At 43.3% G+C, this 27,182-nt stretch overlaps 1 protein-coding gene across 12 annotated transcripts in view; it reads left to right on the top strand.

Moving 5' to 3' along the window:
* Window positions 1–14,249, top strand: part of CEP192 (centrosomal protein 192) — a 97,079-nt gene extending 82,830 nt beyond the window's left edge. For 7 of the 12 annotated variants that reach the window (XM_081252975.1, XM_081252972.1, XM_081252970.1 and 4 more), the window contains 5 exons: window positions 3,673–3,792; window positions 4,172–4,293; window positions 5,968–6,097; window positions 6,552–6,610; window positions 12,964–13,911. In XM_081252975.1, coding sequence (XP_081109101.1) covers window positions 3,673–3,792; window positions 4,172–4,293; window positions 5,968–6,097; window positions 6,552–6,610; window positions 12,964–13,150 — 618 coding nt within the window. In that variant the 3' untranslated portion in view covers window positions 13,151–13,911. Of the gene's footprint in view, window positions 1–3,672; window positions 3,793–4,171; window positions 4,294–5,967; window positions 6,098–6,551; window positions 6,611–12,963 lie in introns of all 12 variants that reach the window. The other 5 variants (XM_081252982.1, XM_081252980.1, XM_081252981.1 and 2 more) reach the window with 3 other exon arrangements.
* Window positions 14,250–27,182: the final 12,933 nt, after the last annotated feature.

Genomic DNA, 27,182 nt, shown 5'->3' with positions numbered 1-27,182 from the left:
GCATTTCTCTAATGAGTAAAGATGTTGAGCATCCTTTCATGTGTTTGTTGGCAGTCTGTATATCTTCTGTGGAGAAATGTCTATTTAGGTCTTCTGCCCATTTTTGGATTGGGTTGTTTGTTTTTTTGTTATTGAGCTGCATGAGCTGCTTATAAATTTTGGAGATTAATCCTTTGTCAGTTGCTTCATTGGCAAATGTTTTCTCCCATTCTGAGGGTTGTCTTTTGGTCTTGTTTATGGTTTCCTTTGCTGTGCAAAAGCTTTTAAGTTTCATTAGGTCCCATTTGTTTATTTTTGTCTTTATTTCCATTTCTCTAGGAGGTGGGTCCAAAAGGATCTTGCTGTGATTTATGTCATAGAGTGTTCTGCCTATGTTTTCCTCTAAGAGTTTGATAGTGTCTGGCCTTATATTTAGGTCTTTAATCCATTTTGAGCTTATTTTTGTGTATGGTGTTAGGGAGTGATCTAATCTCATACTTTTACATGTCCCTATCCAGTTTTCCCAGCACCACTTATTGAAGAGACTGTCCTTTCTCCACTGTACATTCCTGCCTCCTTTATCAAAGATAAGGTGACCATATGTCCGTGGGTTTATCTCTGGGCTTTCTATCCTGTTCCATTGATCTATCTTTCTGTTTTTGTGCCAGTACCATACTGTCTTGATTACTGTAGCTTTGTAGTATAGTCTGAAGTCAGGGAGCCTGATTCCTCCAGCTCCATTTTTCGTTCTCAAGATTGCTTTGGCTATTCGTGGTCTTTTGTGTTTCCATACAAATTGTGAAATTTTTTGTTCTAGTTCTGTGAAAAATGCCAGTGGTAGTTTGATAGGGATTGCATTGAATCTATAGATTGCTTTGGGTAGTAGAGTCATTTTCACAATGTTGATTCTTCCAATCCAAGAACATGGTACATCTCTCCATCTATGTGTATCATCTGTAATTTCTTTCATCAGTGTCTTATAATTTTCTGCACACAGGTCTTTTGTCTCCTTAGGTAGGTTTATTCCTAGATATTTTATTCTTTTTGTTGCAATGGTAAATGGGAGTGTTTCCTTGATTTCACTTTCAGATTTTTCATCATTAGTCTATAGGAATGCCAGAGATTTCTGTGCATTAATTTTGTATCCTGCAACTTTACCAAATTCATTGATTAGCTCTAGTATTGATGTTGAATTGTGTGAGCTTTTTATATATGTTGGATATTAACTCCTTACTGGTCATATCATTTGCAAATATTTTCTCCCTTTAGTAGGTTGTCTTTTCATTTTGTTGATGGTTTCCTTTGCTGTGCAAAAGCTTTTAAGTTTAATTAGGTCCTATTTGTTTATTTTTGCTTTTATTTCCTTTACCTTAGGAGACAGATCCAAAAAAAGTACTGCTATGATTAATGTCAAAGAGTGTTCTGCCTTTGTTTTCCTGTAGCAGTTTTATGGTTTCTGGTCTTTAATCCATCTTGAGTTTATTTTTGTGTATGGTGTTAAAGAATGTTCCAATTTCATTCTCTTACATGTAGCTGTCCAGTTTTCCCAGAACCACTTACTGAGGAGACTGTCCTTTCTCCATTTTATACTCTTACCTCCTTTGTTGTAGATCAATTGACCATAGATGGGTGGGTTTATTTCTGAGCTTTTTGTCCTGTTCCATAGATCTATGTGTCTGTTTTGGAGCCAGTACCATGCTGTTTTTGATTACTGTAGCTTTGTAGTATAGTGAATTCTACCAAACATTTAGAGAAGAGTTAACACCTCTCCTTCTCAAACTATTCCAAAAAATTGCAGAGGAAGGAACACTTTGTAATTCATTCTATGAGGCCATCATCACCCTGTTATCAAAACCAGGCAAAGATATGACACAAAAAAGAAAATTACAGACTAATATCACTGGTAAACATGGATGCAAAAATCCTCAAAAAAGTACTAGCAAACTGAATCCAACAATACATTAAAAGGATCATACACCATGATCAAGTGGGATTTATCCCAGAGATGCAAGGATTTTTCAATATCTGCAAATCAGTTAGTGTGATACACCACATCAACAAATTGAAGAATAAAAACCATATGATCAGGGACTTCCCTGGTGGCGCAGTGGTTAAGAATCCGCCTGCCATGGGCTTCCCTGGTGGCGCAGTGGTTGAGAGTCCGCCTGCCGATGCAGGGGACACGGGTTCGTGCCCCGGTCTGGGAAGATCCCACATGTCGCGGAGCGGCTGGGCCCGTGAGTCATGGCCGCTGAGCCTGCGTGTCCGGAGCCTGCGCTCCGCAATGGGAGAGGCCACAACACTGAGAGGCCCGTGTACCACAAAAAAAAAAAAAAAAAAAAAAAAAAAAGAATCCGCCTGCCATTGCAGGGGACGCGGGTTTGATCCCAGGTCTGGGAAGATCCCACATGCCGTGGAGCAACTAACTAAGCCTGTGTGCCACAGCTACTGAAGCCCACGTGCCTAGAGCCTATGCTCCGCAACAAGAGAAGCGACCGCAATGAGAAGCCCGTGCACCACAACAAAGAGTAGCCCCTGCTCGCCGCAACTAGAGAAAGCCTGCGCACAGCAATGAAGACCCGAAGCAGCCAAAATAATCAATCAATCAATCAATTAATTAAAAACAAAAAAATATCATCTCAATAGATGTAGAAAAAGCTTTTGATAAAATTCAACATCCATTTATGATTTAAAACTCTTCAGAAAGTGGGAACATACCTCAACATTATAAATGCCGTATATGACAAACCCACAGGTAACATCATACTGAACGGTGAAAAGTTGAAAGCATTCCCTCTTAGGTCAGAAACAAGACAAGGATGTCCACTCTCGCTACTATTATTCAACATAGTTTTGGAAATCCTAGCCACTGTAATCAGAGAAGAAAGAGAAATAAAAGGGATCCAAATTGGAAAAGAAGTAAAACTCACTGTTTCCATATGATACGATACTGTGCTTAGAAAATCCTGGAGATTTTCTATACCAGAAAACTAGAGCTTATTAATGAACTTGCTAAAGTTGCAGGATACAAAATTAATGTACAGAAATCTGTTGCATTTCTGTACAGTAACAACAAACTATCAGAAAGGGAAAAGGAAACAATCCATTTACCATCACATCAAGAAGAATAAAATACTTAGGAATAAACCTGCCTAAGGAGGCAAAAGACCTGTACTCAGAAAACTGTAAGACACTCATGAAAGAAATTAAAGATGACACAACAGATAGATATACTGTGTTCTTGGATTGGAATAATTAATATTATTAAAATGACCAAACTACCCAAGGCAATCTATAGATTCAGTGCAATCCCTATCAAAATAACAATGGCATTTTTCACAGAACTAGTACAAAAAATTGTTTAATTTGTATGGAAACACAAAAGACCCCAGATAGCCAAAGCAGTCTTGAGAAAGAAAGATGGAGCTGGAGCAGTCAGGCTTCCTGACTTTAGACTGTACTACAGAGCTACAGTAATTAATAACTTTTTTTAATTAAAAAATTTACATTTTGAGGAATATGTTACTTAAAGCCTTAAAGAAAAGTATACTTGGATCTGATTAGTGGCAAAATTAGCCAAAGCAAGGACATTTTTCCCTTCAATTTTTTCATACCACACTTTGAATTGGTAATCTAACTGCATGTGTGTAAGGTTCAGTGTCTGAATTTCTCTCCTGGATGTGTTGTTTGTAGGTCTCCATCACGTTTTTGCCCAGAGATAGAGGGGACTATGCCCAGTTTTGGGATGTTGAGTGTCACCCTCTTAAAGAGCCTCACCTGAAGCACACCTTGAGATTCCAGCTCTCTGGACACGTGAGTGTTACACTGAATTTAAGTATATTATTGGATGTGTTTTAAAGACACCAAGGGAAACCGGCATGAAAAACTGGCCTGTTGTTTTTGGTATTATTGTAATCCCATTGATTCTGTTATAGATTCTTATCATCTTAGTTTTCTTACGTGTCTTTATTGATTGGCTCTATGAAATTTGTTTGCCTTAATTAGGTAAGATTGTGTTTGTGTGTGAGAAAGAGAGAGAAAGAAACAGTGCAAGATAAAGCATTTTGTGATTAAAGAAATTTAGAAATCCTAAATCTCCTTTTTAAAAATTAAGAAGGAAGTAGTAGAATTCAAATAGCTAAGTGTCCATATGTTTATTTCTCCTCCTCCACCCTGTGATTTTTTTATACAGAGTGTCAAAGCAGAACGTGAGCTTGAAAATTCACGCATTTCCACAAAGAGTCTCATTAAAATAGATAATTTACTTAAGCCCCGAAGACAACCTGTATCAGAGGCGTCTGCTCTCTTACCTGGGTATGTTGTTTTTGTCATTCTCATGAATTTTTCCCAGGGCTTTATTGAGGTTTTATTACATTCAGTAAAATGCCCAGTGGCTTACCTGTGATTGACGTATGTCACCCCCACTGCAGCCAGGTAGAGACCGTTTCTCTCTCCTGGAGCATCCTCACATGCATGCCTCTCTGCAGCCACCCCCACCTTCACCCAGGATTTGTTCTGTTCCTGTGTGTTGCCATAGTTCTGTGGAATTTCATGCACATGTGCACTCAAGTTGTGTCTGGCTTTCACTTAACGTAGTGATTTCGGGATCATCTGTGTTGGTGAGTGTACCTATGGTTTGTTCCTTTTGTTGTTGAGTTCTCATGCCTCATCATAGGAGCACATCACGATTGTTTCATTTTCCTTTTAGCATTTGGTGGCTTCTGACTTGGAGCCCTTGTGAATGAAGGTGCAGTGAATATTATTATATGTGTATTTTTTTTTTTTTTTTTTTTTTTTGCGTTACGTGGGCCTCTCACTGTTGTGGCCTCTCCCGTTGCGGAGCACAGGCTCCGGACGCGCAGGCTCAGCGGCCATGGCTCACGGGCCCAGCCGCTCCGCGGCATGTGGGATCTTCCCAGACCGGGACACGAACCCGCGTCCCCTGCATCGGCAGGCGGACTCTCAACCACTGCGCCACCAGGGAAGCCCTATATGTGTATTTTTGTGGACATATTTTTTCATTTCTTTTGGGTAAAAATATCTAAGAGTAGAATTGCTGGGTCATATGGTAGAAATTTATTTAACCTTAAACTGCCAAAGAATGTTCCCAAAGTAGTGTTCCAATTTACATTCCACAAAACAGTGTATGAAAGTAGATTCTTAAAAACTTCGAAAAATGTATGTTATACCAGCAGCTTACAAAGCTTTAATGATAGTATGTAAATGTTTTACCTAATGAAAAAAAAAATTTTTTTTTCAGGGATGTGTTTTTTTTTCCTTAACTTTTTAAAAAATTGAAGTATAGTTGATTTACAGTGTTGTATTAATTCCTGCTGCACAGCAAAGCAATTCAGTTATACATATATATGCATTCTTTTTTTAATATTCTTTTCCATTATGGTTTATTACAGGATATTGAATATAGTTCCCTGTGCTATACAGTAGGACCTTGTTATTTATCCATTCTCTCTATAAAAGCTTACATCTGCTAACCCCAACCTCCCACTCCATCCTCCCCCACCCCCCTCCCTCTTGACAACCTCCAGTCAGTTCTCTATGTCCATGAGTCTGTTTCTGTTTCTTAGATATGATCATGTGTGTCATATTTTAGATTCCACATATAAGTGATATCATACGGTATTTGTCTTTTTCTTTCTGACTTACATGAAAATGTTTCTTATAATCCGTAGTTAACTAACATTTAGGTCTACCTTAGTTGTGGAGGAAGGTGCTTGTAAGGAAAATATGTTAAGTTCCTCTCAGGGAGGAGGAGGCGCTACTGCTGTCTCAGCTGCTTCCCCGCACCCCTGGACGCTTCCTGCTGCCAGCAGTTTGTCTTAACACACATTAGTCAGTCGCCTTTACAGAGCTACTTTAACTGAGTTGCGGGAGAAAACAAATTAAAGCCACACTTCATAATGTAATATATACAAATAGTTTAAGTTACTATGGATTTTAAATAGTTAACCTTCAGACCTATCTCCATAGCAGGCAGCTTGACCTCACCCACCGTGGAGTTTATGCCCCAGAAGATGTGTATCGGTTTCTGCCAACAAGAGTTGGGGAGTCAAGGACGTTGAAAGTCAATTTGCGAAATAATTCTTTTATTACACACTTGGTAAGTTGGAAATCCTGCTGTGGGTTTTGAAAAAGTAAGTGTAGTCTACTATTTGATAAACATTTTCCTGATAATTAGAAGCTTGTTTTATAGATTAAGTTATAATAGTTAAGTTTTAAAATGGCTTAATACCGTATTTGAAAAGAAACTCAGGGGAAGTTCATGATCCTTTACCTGAAAATTGAAAATTATTTAGTATTTGTTTTCATATTTTCATTTTTAAATTTTTCCTCTTGTTTTCTTCTGTACTATCACACCAACATATTTCTGGATAACATTTACTCCAGTTAGAACTAGAATAAACTCATTAAACTTCCCTTAAGTGTTTTCATGAGCATTTATCATCTTACCTCATTTTGTGGCTATATGTAAGCAAATGTATGGTATGTTGATTTAAGTATGCACAAATATCTAACTTGTATAACTTAATAAAATGTTTCATATTAAATTCCAGCTCAAGTTTTTAAGTCCCAGAGAGCCTTTCTACGTCAAACATTCAAAATATACTTTGAGGTGAGTTTATCATAAACCAAAATGTTCTCATTCTAGTGCAGGTCTTTGTGTTCAGGAGCCTGAGATTGCTCTTGGGGGTTAGAACTGTGACGTCTCTCTCTGTTGCAACCCCTCATCCTCCTCACCAGCACCACAGAGCACCAAGCACGTGGTGAAGGAGACAAGGAACCTGCTAGGGAAACAGTCCGTGACCTGTGGGTACGTGTGGCAAGTAGCAACTCAAACTTGCGCAGTGTTTGGACTTAGTGTGTGACTCCTGTTTCCCAGTATTTTGACAGCCATATACTTACATAGAACCTTAATTATCTTGTGATTAACTTTAGAGTGATTTCTGCATCACATGTTATTTTCACTACACTGAGAATCAAGGATTTAAATTTTTACTAATTAGGACAAAAACCTTCCCAGATTAATTGGCAAAATTTTATTATCCTATTTTCCAGTTGTCCAGTTCTTCAAATAACCCTGTATTGTTCTTTAATCAGGGCTTCATTTTCTTGTCGTCCTTGCTTATTTTCTTTTTTTTAAAATGTGTTTGTTTTTATTTATTTTTAAGGTTTATGTATATATATATATATTCTTTCAGTTTTATTGACATAATTGACATACAGCACTGTGTAAGTTTGAGGTGTACAGCATAATGATTTGACTTACGTACATGATGAAATGATTATCACAGTAAGTTTTGTGAACACCATCATCTCATGTAGATACAAAATTAAAGACATAGAAAAAATTTTTTTTCCTGCGATGTGAACTGTTAGGATTTATTCTCTTAACAGCTTTCATATATAACGTACAACATGTTCAGTATATTTATCGTGTTGTACATCACATCCCTGGTACGTACTTAACCTTACAACTGGAAGTTTGTACTCTTTGACTGTCTCATCCAGTTCTCCCTCCCCCAACCCCCTGCCTCTGGTAACCACAAATCTGATCTTTTCTATGCATTTGTTTTTGAAGTATAATTGACCTACAACACTGTTAGTTCCTGTATTTCTATGGGTTTTTTTTTTTTTTTTTTTCTGGTACACGGGCCTCTCACTGTTGTGGCCTCTCCCGTTGCGGAACACAGGCTCCGGACACACAGGCTCAGCAGCCATGGCTCACGGGCCCAGCTGCTCCGCGGCATGTGGGATCCTCCCATACCGGGGCATGAGCCCGTGTCCCCCGCATCGGCAGGCGGACTCTCAACCACTGCGCCACCAGGGAAGCCCGTATGTGTTTTTATTTCTATACATTTGAAACTGATCACCACACTAAATCTAAGATGATACATCACCACACAAAGATATTACATAGTTACTGACTGTATTCCCCATGCTGTACGTTTCATACCTGTGATTCATTTATTTTGGAGCTGGACGTTTGAATCTCTTAATCTCCCTCACTTATTTCTTTCTTCCTCCTACCCCCATCCCCTCTGGCAACCACCTGTTTTGTCTTTGTATCTATGACTCTATTTCTGTTTTGTTATGTTTGTTCATTTGTTTTGTTTTTTAGATTCTACATGGAAGTGAAATCATACAGTATCTGTCTCTCTCTGACTTATTTCACTTAGCATAATATCCTCCAGGTCCATTCATGTTATTGCAGATAGCAAGATTTCATTCTTCTTTATGGCTGGGTAGTATTCCACTGTGTACCACATCTTTATCCATTCATCTGTTGATGGGCACTTGGGTTGCTTCCATATAATACCTTTTTCCATCCTCTCACTGTCAGTCTGAGTGTCTTTAGATCTTAAGTGACTTCTGTGTGTGTGTGTGTGTGTGTGATGCGGACCTCTCACTGTTGTGGCCTCTCCCATTGCGGAGCACAGGCTCTGGACATGCAGGCTCAGTGGCCATGGCTCACGGGCCCAGCTGCTCTGCAGTATGTGGGATCTTCCCGGACCGGGGCACGAACCCATGTCCCCTGCATCGGCAGGCAGACTCTCAACCACTGCGCCACCAGGGAAGCCCTTAAGTGGCTTTTGTAGCAGCATATATACGGGCCTTGTTTTTGTATCCATTCAGCTGCTCTTTTGACTGGAGCATTGAATCCATTTACATGTAAAGTAATTATTGATAGGTATGTACTTTCTGCCATTTTGTTAATTGTTTTAGGGTCTTGCTAATTTTCTTTCTCCATATGATGTACATAAAGGCTGAAATCTCAAACTGGGTTGTCACTGTTATTTAGAATTTTAACAGTAGACTTCTGTTGCATTTAATACTGAAAAATAATTTTATCTTCATCTTTGAATCTTTAAACAATTTAATTATTATAAGATCTTTCATTTTAGCATCAAGAGACTGTCCCAGAAACATGTTATATTCTGTGTAAACTTGGCCCACTTGCAGGCGTTCAAGAGCTGTCTCTGAGTTACTAGCCCAGCAGCACTGACTCAGAAGCTTACACTTACCTTCAGATACTGGAAGATGAGTCGTGGGGACCGTTCTCTCCACCTCTCATCCTTTCTTCCCCTTCTCGTCCCCCCTCCCCCATCCCATGTGCTATGAAACCTGCCTCTCAGGAGCCCAACCTAAAGGCACTAGTTGTGCAGAGTCAGCAATGAATATACCTAGAAAGTTACCATGGACTTAACTTCTCTGAGCCTCAGTTTCCTAATTTGTGAAATGGAGATGAAAAGCCACTGGCAGCCTGGACTCATTACAGGAGTATGTGAGAGGTGGTCCTGGGGAGCCCCAGCAGGACCCACAACATCGATAGAGCATCACGGTTTCTGTCGGTGCTTTCCCAGCCAGTCCCTTCAGTGAGAACATGGATGAGAGGGACCTGGGTTTACAGCACTCCTAAGTCTGAGCTTTCCCGCTTTTCTGCCCTGAGCTCTTGTCTATGGGTCCCTCCCATGACGGCCTGAGACTGGTGACATTCCACAGTCGGTAGAGTAGGTTGGCTCTGCTGAACTGAGGCAGAGCTGCAGAAACAATTCACCTATTTAAAAATAGGTTGTTTAAATTCCCAGTTGTGACACTCTTTAGTAACAGAGTACAAACTGATACTGAGTAAGTGATCTGTCCTGAACACCGTTATTATCTGAATTTGAAATTTATCCTAACGGCCTTATTAACTCTGCTTCCCGTTTACTCTGCCTGGTTCACATCCCTGAGCTTGGTCAGCGTTTTGCAGGTGTGTGTCTTTAAACGTGAAGCAGAGGGGGTGGAATACTTCTGTGTAAACCAGCGTATACCTGTCAGCTTACTGGAGGGGCTTAAGATTTTTGTTTCAAGGAGCTTTTATCTTTAAAAAAATCTTTTTTTAAAAAAAGTTCAAGAAACCTTCAGATTTAAAAAAAATTCCCTTGAAGAGCCTAACAGCTTTTTAAAAAACAAGTGTTTGCATTCAGCTCATCTACAGTTTTGGTAAGGACTCATTACTTATAATAACTTGTTAAATTACTTGGCTTTATGTCACTTGCCCATTTTATGGCTGAAGGATGATGCAGTCAACTTAACTGGAGATAAACATTCCTTTTCCAGCTTTCATCATTAAATACACTGTAGTTTCAAATTCTCTTCTGATGTTATGTTCTTTGCTTAATTTGCTTTCACAGATTTTTTAAAATTTAATTATATTTTAGCTGAAATTTGTAAATCAGCTCCTTCTTGATCCTTTGTAGAAAAAGAACCTGTTTGTGTTCAATCCCAATAGCATTACATGCGGCAGCCTCTGGCCTAGCAGGGCTGTAGGGACCAGCCAGCTGAGTGAGGCCCACAGGCAGTTTGTGGTCGCCAGTGAGCTGTTAGACCTTCACAGGAGACCACACGACCTAAATTGAAATGTAATTTTGGCAGTTAACATGTCAGAGTATTTTCATAATTGCCACCTTCAGTTTCCTCCTCCTACCCCTGTGACCAGCGGGTAGCGTCCTTCTTCCTCATGCGCCTGGGTGCCCATCTCATGTCCCAGCAGCACTTCCTCCTCCTCACGCACAGCTCCCTGCAGTGCTGTTGACGCAACAGGCGTGATGCTAAAGCATTCCAAACGAGGAACCTTTATAAATGAGATGGCGTTTTGCTTAGTTTCAACTTGTCTAAAAGCCAATTTTAAGATATAAAATGTGTTCATTCTAGTAATCTAAAAGTAGACATTTTTATAGAGTTGAACTTGGTGACTTGCCATTCCAGTGATAGAACATTTTAAGCTGTCCTGAATTAGACACTCACCGCTTTTCTCTGCAGCCTAGGTCATGTCACAACATCTAAGAGAACTTAGAAACATGAGAAAATATTTTGTAATTAAGCAAAATTTGGGCAGTTTACATAAGCTAGCATTTAAAATAGCATCACAAGATACATTTTGTTTGCTTATACTCTTCAAGCATGTTATTACTTTAAAATGTTTTTAACTTTTTATACTTTGAAAAGAAATTTAAATAAGGTAATTTTATACTTTATTGGTGGCAGGTACTTAAGTTATTCTGATGCATTTCATTAGGGAACTTAGGATAAATATGTAATGTTACAGATTCCAGCATCAACTTTAATAATTAGCAACTCAGTATAAACTTGATGAAATATGAATAAGAAAACCATGCGTGCAAAGCAGTAACTTTGATCTGTTCAACCAGGTGAAGTAAACTCTAAGTCGTAGAAAACTCTTCTCTTATGACATGTCCATAGGCTTAAGTCTTACGTAAAGGAAGGTCGGAAAACTGGTGTTTTCATATGTAAGAGTGACTTCTTTCTATTTCGGAGAAGTAGCGGTTTGCTCCCATAGCTCACCTGAGAATTCTCCCGCAAACTGGGGCAGGGGCTGCTGTCAGTGCAGGTGTGGAGGGCTTTGTACCTGTCCCGAGAACGAGACTGTTGGACCCTGGACGGGCTCGTGAGCTGTAGGGGGCCGGTATGGCGGCACTGGCCTCGGCAGGTAGACAGTCTGTGCCGAGGCTCCTGGGGAGCCCCTCCCTGTCCCCCGTGGTCACGTTCTCTTCCTCAGGGGCCGCCTGCCCTGGGACCCGTGAATCCCACTCCCCGAGTAGCAGCGCGGCTTCCGTCACCGCAGGTCTGCCTTCCCAGGAGGCCCCTCTCCCGGGCTGTCCTCATGCGGTGGGGACTGTCAGCTGACTGCAGATCAGTAGGCGGGAGCCCCTCACGTCCTGGGGGTTTTGCCTTAGGTGGAGGTGCTGGGGGAGGGCGTGTGTTGGGCACGTTTATGTCGTCCACGGAAAGCGGTAGATTGTGAAAGAGCTAATGGAAAAGGAGCATCAATGAGCAGTTTTTTGGTAAAGGTTCTGTCTTGGGCTCTAGGTGATCATCTCTTTCTCATGTCTTTTTAAGAAGAATTTGTTGTGTTGCCACTTAGCCCCGAAAGCATCCTCTGTTAACTGTTTGTTCAAGTCTAATCTCTGCTGAGACATTGCAGCTAAGGCCCCATCTGCTGGGCTCACAGCAGCGCATGCAGGTCCTGGTGAGCCAGCCCCTGTGGCTGAGCGGCCAGGCCCTGCTGTGTCCTTCAGAGGGAAGCCAAGGAGCAGCAAAGTGCTCGTTTCAAGTTAAAGAAAAAGAAAAATTACGGTTGCTGTAATTTGTAGGTTCACAGGCATGAGGGGTGAGGGGGGTTCCAGGCACCATGCCAGCCCTGCCTCTGTACCTCCTGCTGCTTGCTCTGGGGCCTCTGCTGCAAAATTTGTCATTGGATGGTAGGAGGTTTTGAACTAGATCTCTGCGTTGTGTCTATGTGCTTTCCTATTATGTGTTCCTATTATATGTGTGTGTGTGTGCGTGTGTATATGTGTGTGTGTGCATGTGGGGGATGTGAGTGTGTGCTGTGGCGGGGCTGGTAGTGTGCGTGTTTGTGTATGTGAGTGTGCATGTGTGTGGAGAGAGTGTAAAGCCCTCTTGGTAACAGCACAGTCACTGCTTCGCCGCACTGCTGGTGCTGGAGTTGTGTGAATCTGTGGTTCTTTTTAAGTTGCACCCCCCGTTTATTCAGTGTCTGTAAATCTAAAGCAGGGGATACATGTTTGTCATAATATGTTTTTCAACACCCTTCCTCAGTTAAATATGGGGTTCTTTATTCCATGTTAGTAATGGGATCCTCTAGAGATTTACTTGGGGTATTTTAATGCTTTTAGTAATTCATAAGTTAAAAGGCCTCTTAGGTTGGCAGATTGTACTACGTCATTCTGAGGATTGAGATGCTAACATGAAAGAGAAAATTGTCCTTTGTCAGTGACGTCGAAAGGTACCAGTTATTTTAAAGGCACCTTAACTTTGATGTGGGGAAATGAGGTAAATGCATTGGGGGGAAATGACCCAGACTTTAAATATGTATATTCTGCATTATCAGTTACATGCAGGAAAAGGGCTTTGAAATACTTAGACTGTTTTCTGAATTTCTAGCCCACTGTGCTGGGTTCATCAGGAAACATGCTGGAAGCAAAAGCACAGGTCAGATCCAATGGCTGATCCTGAACACGTGTGGTCGAGATCAAGGGCGGGACCCCTGCCCTCTGAGGAGAGTCTGAAAGCTGTAAAGTTTCACTCAAAAACGATTAAGACAGGGCCTCCCTGGTGGCGCAGTGGTTGAGAGTCCGCCTGCCGATGCAGGGGATACGGGTTCGTGCCCCGGTCTGGGAGGATCCCATATGCCGCGGAGCGGCTGGGCCCGTGAGCCATGGCCGCTGGGCCTGCGCATCCGGAGCCTGTGCTCCGCAACGGGAGAGGCCACAAGAGTGAGAGGCCCGCATACCGCAAAAAGAAAAAAAAGAAAAAAAAAAAAAACGATTAAGACAGAAAGTTGGTGATATCACACAGGTGTGGGAAAGTGCCTTTGTCTAATTCCCTGGGAATAAAGGTGTATTTTTGAAGCTTTTGGGACCTCGTTTTATGAGCAAAACCAACCCCCCCGCCGCCATGTACTACTTTTAAACACAGGGCGTTCATTACCTGCCTCGATAGAATCTGAAAATAAATTTTCAAGAAGACTTTTGGAAGGTTTCATATGAAATTTGGAGCAAAACCCACCAGCCCTGTAAACGTTGGTCCCGCTGCCACGGGGGCGGTCGGTGGCACGTGCTCCCTGACCTTTGGGGGGCCGGTGGCCTCCTGCTTCTACAGATGCAGCACCAGGCCCTGGGCCTCTTGGCTCCTGCTTCCTTGACCGTGTTCGCTCTCTGCCAGGCGTCGTGAGGCTGGAGGGGCTCCGTGTGCCGTGGCCTCAGTGTTGACACCCCTTTCTCTCTGCAGAGCCCAGCACTACATCAACATGCCTGTGCAGTTCAAGCCCAGGTCCGTGGGCAAGTTTGAAGCTTTGCTCGTTGTTCAAACCGATGAAGGCAAGAGTGTCGCCATTCGACTCATTGGTGAAGCTCTTGGGAAAAGTTAAATAGAGTCCACTTTGTGTAAAGTAAATGACATAAGTTATATTTTGGTGACTTCATTTTTTTCTGTACTACAGTTACGCCTTTGTATATATTTTGTATGATTAATTGGATGTCTATAACTATAGATTTGTTCTTTTGAGAAGCTAATATTGAAGACCTGACTAAAACAATCATGTAACTATCCTATAGTATTGTATTTAACTTTTACAGGGGAGAAGAGAGTTCTATTTTTGCATTGATTATGATATTCTGAATAAATATGGTGTATATTTTAGTTGGTATATCCAGAAATAAACTTAATTTCCATTGAATTTGTTTTTTTTATATGCTGTCATGTAGACATTAGAATATCACTTTATTCTGCTAATTATTTCCAAGCGCCTTGGTCTGTTCTGTGATTTTTCTCCTCCATTACAGTTCTGTTTCCCTTAAGAAATTCCTTCTCAGTTCCTTTGTCTTTTAGCTAATTGCCCAGAGTAGAAAGGAAAGCTTCCTTTCAAAGAAATTGTCTTTCTCCGGAGTGGGGCAGGCGCCACGTTCTGTGCAGACACATTGGAGAGGTTGATGGTATATTTTAAGAGGGCGTTTATTGAAATTAAAGCTGGCGGGACAACTCCAGAATCCGGTGTAGAAGGGCACTGCCGTCAGGTACCAGAGGGACCCAGGGCACAGGGAGTGAGGGCAGTGAGCCGCCCGAGGGGACAGAGCGCTCTCCTGCTGTGACGTTCCCTGGTTCTACCAGGAGAGACGTGTGTATTAATTGCTCTGTGGCCATTGCTGGTGAGTGGTTGTGCAGCAGCGTGGGGGTCGCAGCCGGGTATTATCAATGGAGCAGAAGGACCTCGGAGGGTGTGCAAAGCTGCCAGGAGGGCTGTTAACCCCCAGCATTTACAACCGCGACAGAGAAACACTGTCCTTCCTGAGCACAGATTTAAGACAGTCTTACACGTCTGCCACATGGGTCAGTAATCACAGGTGAAGGGTAGAGGCAGTCCCACAACTGTTGATCCCTTTGTGATTAAAACTGCTCTCCTTCAGTGTCAGCTCTCTTCAGTGTCCGCTCTCCTAAAGTGGACACTTCCCTGTTTTGTTTCCTCTTTAGCTTTTTCATTTCATGCCCAGGGAAAGATCTGGGACAGGGGATCCTGTAAGTCTTTAACTGTGCCCTGAGCCCACTGAGCACTGGGCCGTGTTCCCGTCTCCGACCCCCGTGGACGCTCGTGCAGACAGGAGGGATGCGGCGAGGACGCCCCGCGGGGGCAGGCACAACCTCGGAGCAGCACGGGCTGTGACACGAGGTGAGGAGAGGCCAGTGGTGAGAGTGCGGCTGGAAACGCAATCCTCCCAGGGGTGTTATAACCGTTACTTCTCCCGCACCCGGTGCTGACCCCAGAAGGTGCACGGATGCATGTGGAGGCGATTGCGTGTTTGCTCCATGAGCAAGGCTGACCCAGGTCCGGGACCACTGTTGTGCTGACCTGCCCTCAGGTTGGTGGGAAGCCCCACGCTGCTCGCTTGAGGAGGTTCTCCCTGTGTTTGGGATGACCCATAAAATCGCTGTTCTGTGGGGTCGGCCTGAGGAAATGCCACCTTGTGGACTTGGCTGCATGTGAGACTTGCTCCCTGAGAGCTGTGAGGCCAGCAGGCACGACGCAGACCCCGCCACGCCAGATGCCAGGATGCCACCCACAGCCGCCACCATTGCCCTTGTGCTTTCGGGCACAAGGGCGACTCTGCGTCAGCTTCTCTGGAGCCATCTTCCTAAACTCAGGGGAGGCCCGTGTTCCACCGGAGCCGGGCCAGCTCGGATCCTCCTCCTTGGCCTGGTCCCCCCTCCCTTGTGCTTCCACAGGCCTGTCCTTCTTGGTGGGGGGAGGACCACCTTCCATACCTGCCTTCCAGGTGCTCGGGGAAGGTGCCCATCCGACTGACGGGCACCTGTGCCAAAGGCGGTTCACCTCTGAAGCCTCAGTGGGTAAAGTATGGGGGTGTGGGGGAGAGGGTTCATGCTTTCAACAAGTGGATGCATCCACTGAGCTTCTGTGTCGAAGTATTTCCATGGAAATATCAAGAGCATATGGATAATATACTGTCTTACAAATGGATGACAGGTTGCTTCACACAATAATGTTTTTATATCTCAAGTCAAAAGCGGGTTGTGCAAATGGAGAAACGCTGGAAGGGCTGGTCAGGAGCAGGCCGGGACTGCTCAGCCCACTGCTGTATGAGGCACGGCCCTGGGGGCTGCCCAGCGGCCAGTGAGGTAGATAGGGAGGAGGTGAAACGCACAGGACAGTGATGTAATTGTCGACCTGGGATTCCAAGAGGGTTTCCTTTAAAGATTATAAAAAGAATTCGGTAATGTGACTGGATTACATAACTGATACACAAACATCAACAGTTTTTCTATATAAGAAAATAGTAATGGAAAAAATAAAACCCCTATGAATAAACGTATAAAGAAATGTGTAAAATTTACGTGAAGAAAACTTTAAAATCTCACTGGAGGTTACAGCAGGTTTGGGCAGGGGGTAACGTGCCCACATTGCTACCGTGTGCTCCTCTGTAGCACGAATACCCCTTGAGATCCTAACGACAGGACTGCAAGTAGCCGGGTGAGACTAGCATGTACAGGATGGATCCAAAAGCCCCAAATACATACAGAAATTCAGTACAAGGTAAAAGTGGCACCTCAGTGGGGAAAAGATGGGTTATCCCGGATTAGCTTCCAGGTGAATCATAGGTTAACAATGAAAGTATAAAAGTCCCAGGAGAAAATATGGAAAACAATATCAGTTATTAACTTCTAATTTTGGAATAAAAGCTGACAGTCATATAAGGAAGAGATCAACTCAACCACATACAAATTAAAATTTTCTGGGTGGAAAAAGCATAACCAAAATCAAATGACAAACTGGGAGTCTTAATGGACACATTGGCCATTTCAGTCTTTCTGCTGCAAACAGTGACACTAAAACTCTCCATCTGCAGCTGTCACTTCACGTATTTCCAAGGACACCTGTCGGGTAAAGCACTGCAGCATGGACAGCGGGTGGAAGGCAGGTCAGGGGCAGTATAATTTGAGTGGACATTGCTGACTTGTCTCCTGCCTGTTTTTCTACATCCTTGCCAAAACAACGTTAGCAAACTTTAACTTTTCCTACTCTAGTAAGTGAGTAATTGCGTCTGGTCTGATGTGCGCTGGCTCTGACTCTGGGGGCAGAGCCCACCTAGGCAGGCGCAATGGGTGGCTGCCAGGAGCCACCCTTCCCCCGCTTCTTTTGGGAGCCTCCAGCAAAGAGGGTGGACCTGCCCAAGGCCGCTTTCTTGGGGTCCCCTGCAGCTGAGCCCTGAGGAGACCCCTGTGGAGGGGACCCACCTTCCTGTGAACACCAAAAGTGGACGGCAGATGGCTCTGGGAGTGGCAGGCAGAGGGTGACGCCCGGGCCCCCTGGGCTCTGTCCTCACAACCCTGCCCTGAGGCCGGAGGAGGCCTGCCTTCCACTGGACTGTCTCCACTTCCCACCAGGTTCAACTATTAACTATTTTTGTAATAAAAAATGTTTTAAAGAGGTAAACATAACAAAGGAATTGTTTTAATAAGAGATTTAAAAATCCGACCATCACTTTTTCTGCCAATATTCAGTAAATTTAATGGAATGTGTCACTTATTAATTAGGGTATTGACAGTAGTCTTTCTCAGAAGGTTTTGAAATGACACCTCGCAGTAAAGTTCTACCTTTCCTTCTGAAGAAGCTCGGGCGTGGAGACCCTCGAGGTCCTTACAGGTGTCGCGGCCTCTCAGCAGATGCTCCTCCTTGGCTTTGCTGTGACGTGTGTTTCAGTTTGGTGTCCAGGAAGCAGGGCCGGTCCCCCAGGGGGCCTTTGTGGAGGAGATGCCAGCGGGTCTGAGGTCTGAAGGTTTCCCGTCAGCCTCACCTGTAGGGCTGCTGCCCACACCTGCCCTGCCTCTGGGAGGAGGAGGGTTAACCAGCCCTGTGCCTTCTGTTCACTTGGGGTCACTTGGTCCCACTACAAGTTTGCTTTCCCCTTTGTTATTTAATGTCGATGTTAAAGCCACTAAGAGGGTTGCCTGTTTCTACACCGAAGTCACTGGACATGAAGAGAGCCCATTTTAATATTTTATATAAAATATATAACATAAATACGTATTTCTGTATTTTATAGGTTTATTTAAATATATTTTTTAAATCTATATATACACATACATATCAGGATAAAGCAAATAGATTGAGGTTGTTAGCAACCAAGGTTTTAGTAGAAGACAAATGTGATGTTATAATTCAAAGATAAGTCAAGATATTAAGTCCCTTTGAAGTTAAATTTAAATCAGAAATACTAGCTTGCACTCATGATTTTTTAAAAATCCATATTTCCAGCCTTGTCCACTGAAAATGCCCAAAGCAGTCTTAGCTCATTGGCAGTAGTGCCCCTGGAAAGAGACATGGGACACGTGTGCCGTGGCCACACACCTACAGTTGTATTATTTTAATTCTAATCTTGTTCTGTTAAACTATGAAATGAAGAAAATTAAAACATGAGGCTAATATTCAAGAGTGATTATGTTGTATATACAATGTAAAAATTGATCTGTTGTAAGTTAGTGAAAGTAAATAATCCAAGACTCAACACTCATTTTTTATCATTCATACTGATTAATTGGCAAAATTCAACTTCATTTTGGTTACGTAAGTGCAGACTTTTAGGAAAATACTCTTCCTCATCTGTTTAGAAGAGTGCAAATTAATTATCTAAAGGATAACTTCACTGGGCATGATTTAATTTATGTATGTATTTAGGTATGTGTTTGTTTATTTTCCTAAGGAGTGATTAGAAGTCCTATCAATTATAGAAATCTCATAGTGTGCTCAGAGAAAATAACTTGTTGACTTTGGTAGAAAAACAGCAATTTCTAGTTATTACATAAAAATAAAGCCGGAAAATAGATGTAGTAATGGAAATAAAGAGAAATATCAAAATGGTATAATTGACAAACAGCTGGAATACCACTACCTCATACCATATTTACAAGTAAATTCCAGATGGATTGAAAATTTTAATGTAAAAATTAAAACTATAAGATTAAACTATATTAGATTTTATATGTCTGTAACTTTGGATGGGAGTGAACTTCCTAAGCAGGAAAGGAAACCCAGAAGTTATAAGGGAAAGTCAGGTGAATTTCTTGTAATTGTTGTAAAATATGCACAACATAAAATTTACCATCTTACCATTTTTAAGTGTACAATTCAGTGGCATTAAGCACATTCACATTGTCGTGCAGCCATCAGCACCATCCATCTCCAGGGCTTTTCCATCTTCCCAACAGATGTATTTTAACACACAAGTTTAACATATTGAACAGCAAAAAGACACCATAAATAAAGACAAGAGACAACCATATGTTGGGCAAAGACGTTTACAACACTTTATTTCTAGCACCCCGAGTGCTACAAATCCTATAAATTGGTAGGGAAAGGCAATCCAATAGAAATGTGGATAAAAGAACATAAATAGACATTTCACAGAATGATAATTTTAGATGGCTAGTAGACATCTGAAAATTGGTTGAGAAAATGCAAATGAAAGCAAGAATGAAATACTCTTTTTTTTAATCCGTGAGATTGAAAATTAAAATGTGTCATGCATCCCTACATGGCTGGTGAGTGAATTGCTGGAAATTGGTATGGGAAATGCTAATTATGGTAATAAATACCATTTTTTAAAACTCATCAAATTGACAAAAATTAAAACGAATATGAAACATTCTTTGCTGGTAGGAGTGCAACTACTAAAACATTTGGGGGATGTAATCTACAAATCCCTACAAAAAATTAAAATCCTTTCACCCAGCAATCAACCTTTGGGAGTCTATTTTATAAAAATGAAAGCACCATTACATATAGCTATATGTATGTATACATATACATATATGTATGTATGTTAATACCACGTAAGAGATGCAAATACAGTATCCTGAAAACATCCTACTGTGAGAAGCTGTGGAGGTTAAGAGCCCTGTCGGGAGAGAGAGGCCACAGGCCCTGCAGTGCCAACAGGTGCAAGAAACCCCCTTGCACCTGGGTCATCCTGGCTGAGCACTCCCCAGATTCCTGGCCCATGCATATGTGCACAAAATAATGTTTTAGGGTACTTTGTTATGCAGCAATCTTGGTTTCTATAAAGAAAAAGTCTCTTTCTGCTATTCCCTCACATCATTTAGTTCCTTTTTATAGAACACATTAAGGTACTTTTTTTTTAACCAAAAATCTATCTCTATTTACTAATGGAGTCAAATAAGCAATTTACATTCGGAAACAAAGGAAAAAGTTATTAAGTTTTATGTAAAAAGTATTATAGTATTGATATTTGTTTGGGAAAAAAAACTCATAACCAGAGGCAACAATCTTCTTTTTGCAAAATAAGCTACATGGCCTGTTATTTGGTAGGCAGTACATTGTAATTGCTTTGTTTTTATTATCCTTTTACATGTTTTAAAACTTTGCCAGTAAAGCTTTTCTAATAGTGCTGAAGAGACGTTTTTCCTGCTTACTTGGCAAAGTTTGCTCTCTGAATTAAAAAAAAAAAAGCAAAAGTTGTGTTGATTCTCCTCCTCTCTCCTCTTGCTCCTCACTCTTCCTCTTTCTTTTCCCCTCCTTACCTCTCTGCTTTCCCCAGAATCAATCAACCAGAGTTCTCATTTGCCAGCAACAGGACTCCACGCTGCACTCAACACGGGGGCTTTGTTGGTGCATGTTCTCAATGGCGGAGCCAGAACTAGGCTTGGACACAGACGGGGGACCTGGGCACAGGGAACACAGCTGGGGCCCAGCAGACCTGCCCCTTCTGTGATGAACTGGATGTCCAGTTGTGTCCACTTCCTTAAACCCGCATGTAAGCCCCATGGGAGCATCTGATTTGCCTCACCTGGGGTAAGTGTCGCCCCCATGGTGAATGGGGTGGGAGGGCAGCAGCAGGCAAGATGAGAGAATATCCAAAAAGGAGATGGGGCTGCTGGTAGGAAGGCACACAGATGGCCACTAAAAATGTAATTTCATCAAGGTTCTGCTTAGAAAAAAGCAACCAAAAATTGAAGATGAATATAACTTAAGACCCAGCAATCCCATTCTAAATGTCTATATACTGAGTGTCTAAACACTAAGAAGTCTCCCACCTGTGTGCAAAGAGACGTTAGCAAGGATGTTGATTGTAGTAATGGAGTAAGAGTGGAAAAAAATGGTAACTCTTAAATGTCATCAAGAAGAATATGATCTATTCACATAGTGAAATACTATTACCAGTTAAATTAACTAAAATGATGTGTCAACTTGAATAAATTTTTTTTTTTTTTTTTTTTTTTTTGCGGTATGCGGGCCTCTCACTGTTGTGGCCTCTTCCATTGAGGAGCACGGGCTCTGGATGCGCAGGCTCAGCGGCCATGGCTCACAGGCCTAGCCACTCCGCGGCATGTGGGATCCTCCCGGACCAGGGCACGAACCCGTGTCCCCTGCATCGGCAGGCAGACTCTCAACCACTGCACCACCAGGGAAGCCCAACTTGAATAAATTTTGACCGCGTAAATGAGTGAAAAGGTCAAATGTACACTATGATAGCATTTATATCAAGTTTAGAAACATACAAAGCCATATAAGCATGTATATAGTTTCAGAATATGTTTATATGCAGCATAGGTATAAAAACCTGGATGGAGAGGAACGGACCGATGTCCAGAGACAGTTCTCTGACCTTCTACATGTCAGCACATCTTGCAGGCGAGGCCCTGCCTGCCTTGTGTTCTGCACTATCTTTAGAAGGATGTTCATGTAGGTAACAGACTTGCCAGACAGAGATGTGTCTCCTTCAGCTCCTCTCCTGTAACACAGCCCACTGTGCTGGCAGGTGCCATCTGGCCCTCTTGGCATGGCCCTATGAGAATTGGGGCTCAGAATATTGGTGCAAAAATGCTAATACTGCTATTGCTGTGGGCAATGAATGGTCCCTTGTCTGACCCTGGAGTCGCATGCCTTCTGTCAGCATCCAAGAAACTGTAACAGGCAATAGTATCAGCTTACAAATGGGGTAAAATTTCAGATTCTTCATAACTCTTGACAATTACCTTCAGGCTAAGAGTTATCTCTAGGAAGGGAGGAAGGGGCCTCGAATAAGAGAGGGGTCAAAGGGAGGTTGTACATTTCATTTCTTAAGAAAAAGCTCTGAAACAAACATGGCCATGTGGTAGTATATATGCCCTTATTATATTCTCTATATTTTTTGGTATGTCTGAAATATTAAATTAAAAAGTGAACTTACATTTTAAAAATCCCAGAGAAATGAGTTTTTTTAAACAATAATGAGTTTTCTTTCTTAAACTTGTAATCTATAGATTGGATCTCCTTTCTTTTTTCCTTCGTATTACTTTTCATCATGTTCATCTCTGTGTTTTTTTCTCTATTTTTAAAAAATTTTGCTTCAATTATCTTGTTGAGATGAAATTTACATAACATAAGATTAGCCATTTTAAAGGGAACAATTTAATGGCATTTGGCACATTCACAATGTTGTGCAACCATTACCTCTATCTAGTTCCAAACTATTTTCATCTTTCCAGCAGAAAACACTGTACTTACTAAGTGGTTACTCTTCTTCCCTTCCCTCAGCTCCTGGAAACTACTAATATCCTTCCTGTTTCCATGAATTTACCTACTTTGGATACGTTTTAAAACAGCATCATGCAATATGTGACCTTTTGTGTCAGGCTTTTTCCATTTAACATAAGGTTTTCAAGGTTTATTCACATTGTGGATTTGAATTTCTGTCTGGGGTTACTTGCTTTTAGTCTGAAGAAATTCTTTTATTATTTCTTGTAAGGTGGGTCAGCTGCAACAAATTCTCTCAGTTTTTGTTTATCTGGAAATGTCCTATTTCATCATCAGTTTTGAAGGATAGCTTTGCTAGACATAGAATTCTTGGTTGACGGTTTTCCTTTTGAGTCCTTTGACTATGTTATCTCACTTCCTCTGGCCTCCATTGTTTTTGCTGATAAGTTAGCTGTCCATCTCATTGGGGCTCCCTTGTAAGTGAAGAGTCGCTTTTCTCTGGCTGCTTTCAATATTTTCTTCTTGTTTTTGACTTTCAGCATTCTTGCTATAATGTGTCAGTTTGTGGATCTCTTTTTTTTTTTTTTTTTTTTTTTTGCGGTAGGTGGGCCTCTCACTGTTGTGGCCTCTCCCCTTGCAGAGCACAGGCTCCGGACGCGCAGGCTCAGCAGCCATGGCTCACGGGCCCAGCCGCTCTGCGGCATGTGGGATCTTCCCAGACCGGGGCACGAACCCGTGTCCCCTGCATCGGCAGGCGGACTCTCAACCACTGCGCCACCAGGGAAGCCCTTGTGGATCTCTTTGAGCTTATGTTACTTGGAGTTTGTTGAGTTTCCTGGGTGTTGAGTGTTTTTTTTTTTTAATACATTTGGAAATTTTCAGCTCTTTATTTCTTCAAATATTTTCCACTCTTTCTGATATTCCCATTACGCATAAGTGGTTTGCTTATTGATGTCCCATATTCTTCTTAGGCTCTGTTCATTTTTCCTCATTTTTTTTCCTCTCCATTGTTCAGATTACTAATCTCTATCAACCTACTTTCAAGTTTGCTAATTCTCTGTTTTGCCAGCTCAAATCTACTGTTAAGCCCCTCCAGTGAAAGTTTCATTTCAGTTATTGTACTTTTCAACTCTAGAATTTCCATTTGGTTGCTTTTTTAAATATATAATGTCTATCTGTTTATTGGTATTTTCTTTTTTTTTTTTTTAAAGATTCCTTTTTTTTTTTTTAATGGTACAGTTACTTTTTTATTTAATTAATTTATTTACTTTTGGCTGTGTTGGGTCTTCGTTTCTGTGCGAGGGCCTTCTCTAGTCGTGGCAAGCGGGGGCCACTCCTCATCACGGTGTGCAGGCCTCTCACTATCGCGGCCTCTCCCGTTGTGGAGCACAGGCTCCAGACACGCAGGCTCAGCAGCCGTGGCTCACGGGCCCAGTCGCTCCGTGGCATGTGGGATCCTCCCAGACCAGGGCTCGAACCCGTGTCCCCTGCATTAGCAGGCAGATTCTCAACCACTGCGCCACCAGGGAAGCCCTGTATTTTCTATTTGATATGACAATGGCATCATACCCTCCTTTACCTCTTTTTTAAATTAATTTATTTACTTTTGGTTGTGTTGGGTCTTCGTTGCTGTACACGGCCTTTCTCTAGTTGCGGCGAGGGAGGCTACTCTTTGTTGCAGTGCACGGGCTTCTCATTGCGGTAGCTTCTCTTGTTGAAGAGCATGGGGTCTAGGCACGCGGGCTTCAGTAGCTGTGGCACGCGGGCTCAGTAGTTGTGGTTCACAGGCTCTAGAGCACAGGCTCAGTAGTTGTGGCACATGGGCTTAGTTGCTCCGCGGCATGTGGGATCTTCCCAGACCGGGGCTTGAACCTGTGTCCCCTGCATTGGCAGGCAGATTCTTAAACACTGCACCACCAGGGAAGCCCAAAGTCAACTTTTAAAGTAAATTTAATTTTTAAATTAATTACAACACATTTACACCAATTACACAGCCTCAAGTCACGGCTCATTGGCAGAAGGGACCCTTGTCTGTAAGAGCAGAGGGCTTAACTCACACACTAAAACAGAATTACTTGCAGGCAACAGTGACAATATTCAACCCGAGTGGCCATTAAAATGAAATTTTTCTGTCATTGGGCTGTTTTCTGTGGTCTATGGGAAGGATTTAATCTCTGAAAACGTAAAGCTTTTTCCAACTTCTCTCCTCCTCCCTGGCTTAATCGAGGAGGACTCTCAGGTATTTTATGCTGCAGGCGGGTCGTTTGCAGCACATCCTTGGCTTCACTGAGTGGGGGCTGGTCTGACATCCACGCCACAATGACCTCTGTTCTGGTCATCCCCATGGCCAGGGCTGCGCTAGCCTCTGCTCTGGCCCTTCCCCTCACTCCCAGCCTGCTTTGTGAGACAAGCTTTGCTTTCATTTTTAATCTCTCCACATCCAGTGCAACACGTCCTCAGGACCGTGTGAGGAAACATCTTTATGGTCCTACTGTGCTGACTCTTCTAGAAGCCCCCAAATGTCAGTGCCCCCATCAGGCTGCCCGGGAGCCTCGTCCTCCTTTTTCATCACTCTCCAGATCCCATCCTGCTGCCCTACACGAAGTTGTTGTGGACACATCAAGGCTTTGAATTGGTTTCTGTCAAATAGGCCTGCCCGCAAAGTTCAGAGAAAGAAAATCTTCACTTTGTTAAAGGCCACAGGGTCTCCTGGACCAGCAGCTCGAGCCCCTGGCCCTCTCTAAGCTGAGCAGCTTTGGGGCTGCACTCTGGATGCAGGGGGAGCGGCGGTGAGGTCCCGGCATCGCCCTGGGGCTCCTCTCACGCCCTGCATCCAATCAGAAGGAACTTGGAGTGGCATAGTAAGTCCTCGGGCGTCTGTGTAGCTCGTGCTTCCCGCCCAGTGTCCACCAGCTGGGCCTGAGCTCCAGCCTCCCTGCCTGGCCCTCTCACAGTGACCTGGCCCAGCCATGTGTCGACCCCTCTCCTGGTGGCTCTCAAACACTCGGCCACATCCCTGCGGCCCCGGCCCCACCCAGCAGCCTGAGCCTGGATGGTGCCGGTTCCTGGGCACCTGGGGCAGCTGACAGCAAACCAACCACTGTGTTGGGACGAGTGTGTGAAGAGTACAACACAAGGGGGGTGAGGACAGGGGTGAGGGGGCCAGGGGAACAGGAGAGGGGACTGGGCAAGAGCAGCCTGGCTCCAGAGCCAGGGGCCGGGGTGCCGGGCTGGGGGCAGGACTTTGGGTTGGGTCCCAGGGAGATGGGAGCCCCCGGAGCTCCTGGTATGGCCTGGTCAGGCTGCCCATGGGGACTGAGCACAGAGAGGAGGGGGAGGCTCGGGGCCGCTGGTGGGAGAATCGGTGGCTTGGACGAGGGAGATGGGGGTGGGTTGCTGCTGAGGAGCACTTGGATTCTGGATGTAGCCACCTGAGTTTCCATCCAAACTAAGTCCACAATCCAGCCAGGGGAAACTATAAAAACTCAGAAAAATAAAACCTGAATCATTGCACATCACTCCCTCGTTTAAAACCGAGCAGGAGATTGGGGGGTGGGGAACCCCACTCACAGGGCAGCAGCGGCCAGCTCTGGCCCTGCCGGTGCTGAGAATGCAAGGCTGAGGAGCTAGGTCTTCGCATTTCTCCAGAGAAGCAGAAATTTGAAATCTTTAGGTGAAATCTTCCTACTTTTACCCTATAAAATAATGGAGGTCAAATGAGACATGTTTTGAGGATTTGACCTCTGCTCATAGGAGGCAGTCACAAAGTTTGCTGGATGGAAAAACTGATACTCCTACAGCTTAGGTATCTTTATTATTATTGTTGGTCTTCAGACTTTCCCCCTTGACACAGCGGAGGGAAAGTATATGGCAGTGGTGGTGGTTATGAAGGGAGGGGTGATGGGGAGGGAGGTGGGGACGACCCCAGGGTGGGGGATGCTTCCGATCCTCTGCCGTGGGCTCCTTGCTCCGTCTGCAGTCGCCGGGCCCTGTCCATGCCTGACTCTAGGAGGTGAGGATGGGGAAGGGGGTGGGGGTGAGGGCAAATGACTCTGGAGGGACTGGACTTGCAGCCCTGGCTCTAAAATGATGGGCTCAGAAGATGTTCCTGCTCCTGGCCCCGATCTGGAGTCAGACACTGCTCGTTGTGTATGACCAATACTGAAGCATCCACAGTGGTTTCAGCAGCAAGTTATTTTATTGGTTTTAACTGCTTTTTCTTCCAATAACATTATGCTACGTGTGTGTGTGTGTGTGAGGGTGAAATGATACCCAAGCGTTGGAGAGGCCAGAATGGGCAGCCACTGTGGACGGCTGTCTTCCAGTCGTGGTGTGGCAGAAGGACCGGGACCCAGCACCCCGGACGTGGTGGTCGTGTGATTTGACACATCATTTAATATACGTGAGATTCAAGGTTTGCTTTTAAGGATGAAATAAGTATGTAACTTCTGGTCGGGGTGCCTCTGTGCTCAACAGATGGCATCAGCACAGAATTATTTTAACATAATGGACCTATTTCTTCCTCTTGTACAACAAAGACTCTTACCAGAATTCCCAACTTCTACTTTGATTTCCCACTGACACTTTGATATACTGTAAATAATATGCTGTCAGCCAT

Source organism: Mesoplodon bidens, assembly GCF_964165515.1.
Source record: "Mesoplodon bidens genome assembly, chromosome: 13".
In the NCBI taxonomy this organism is placed as follows: Eukaryota; Metazoa; Chordata; class Mammalia; order Artiodactyla; family Ziphiidae; genus Mesoplodon; species Mesoplodon bidens.
Note: the sequence above shows the minus strand (reverse complement) of the source record. Positions and strands in the feature narration are given on the sequence as shown.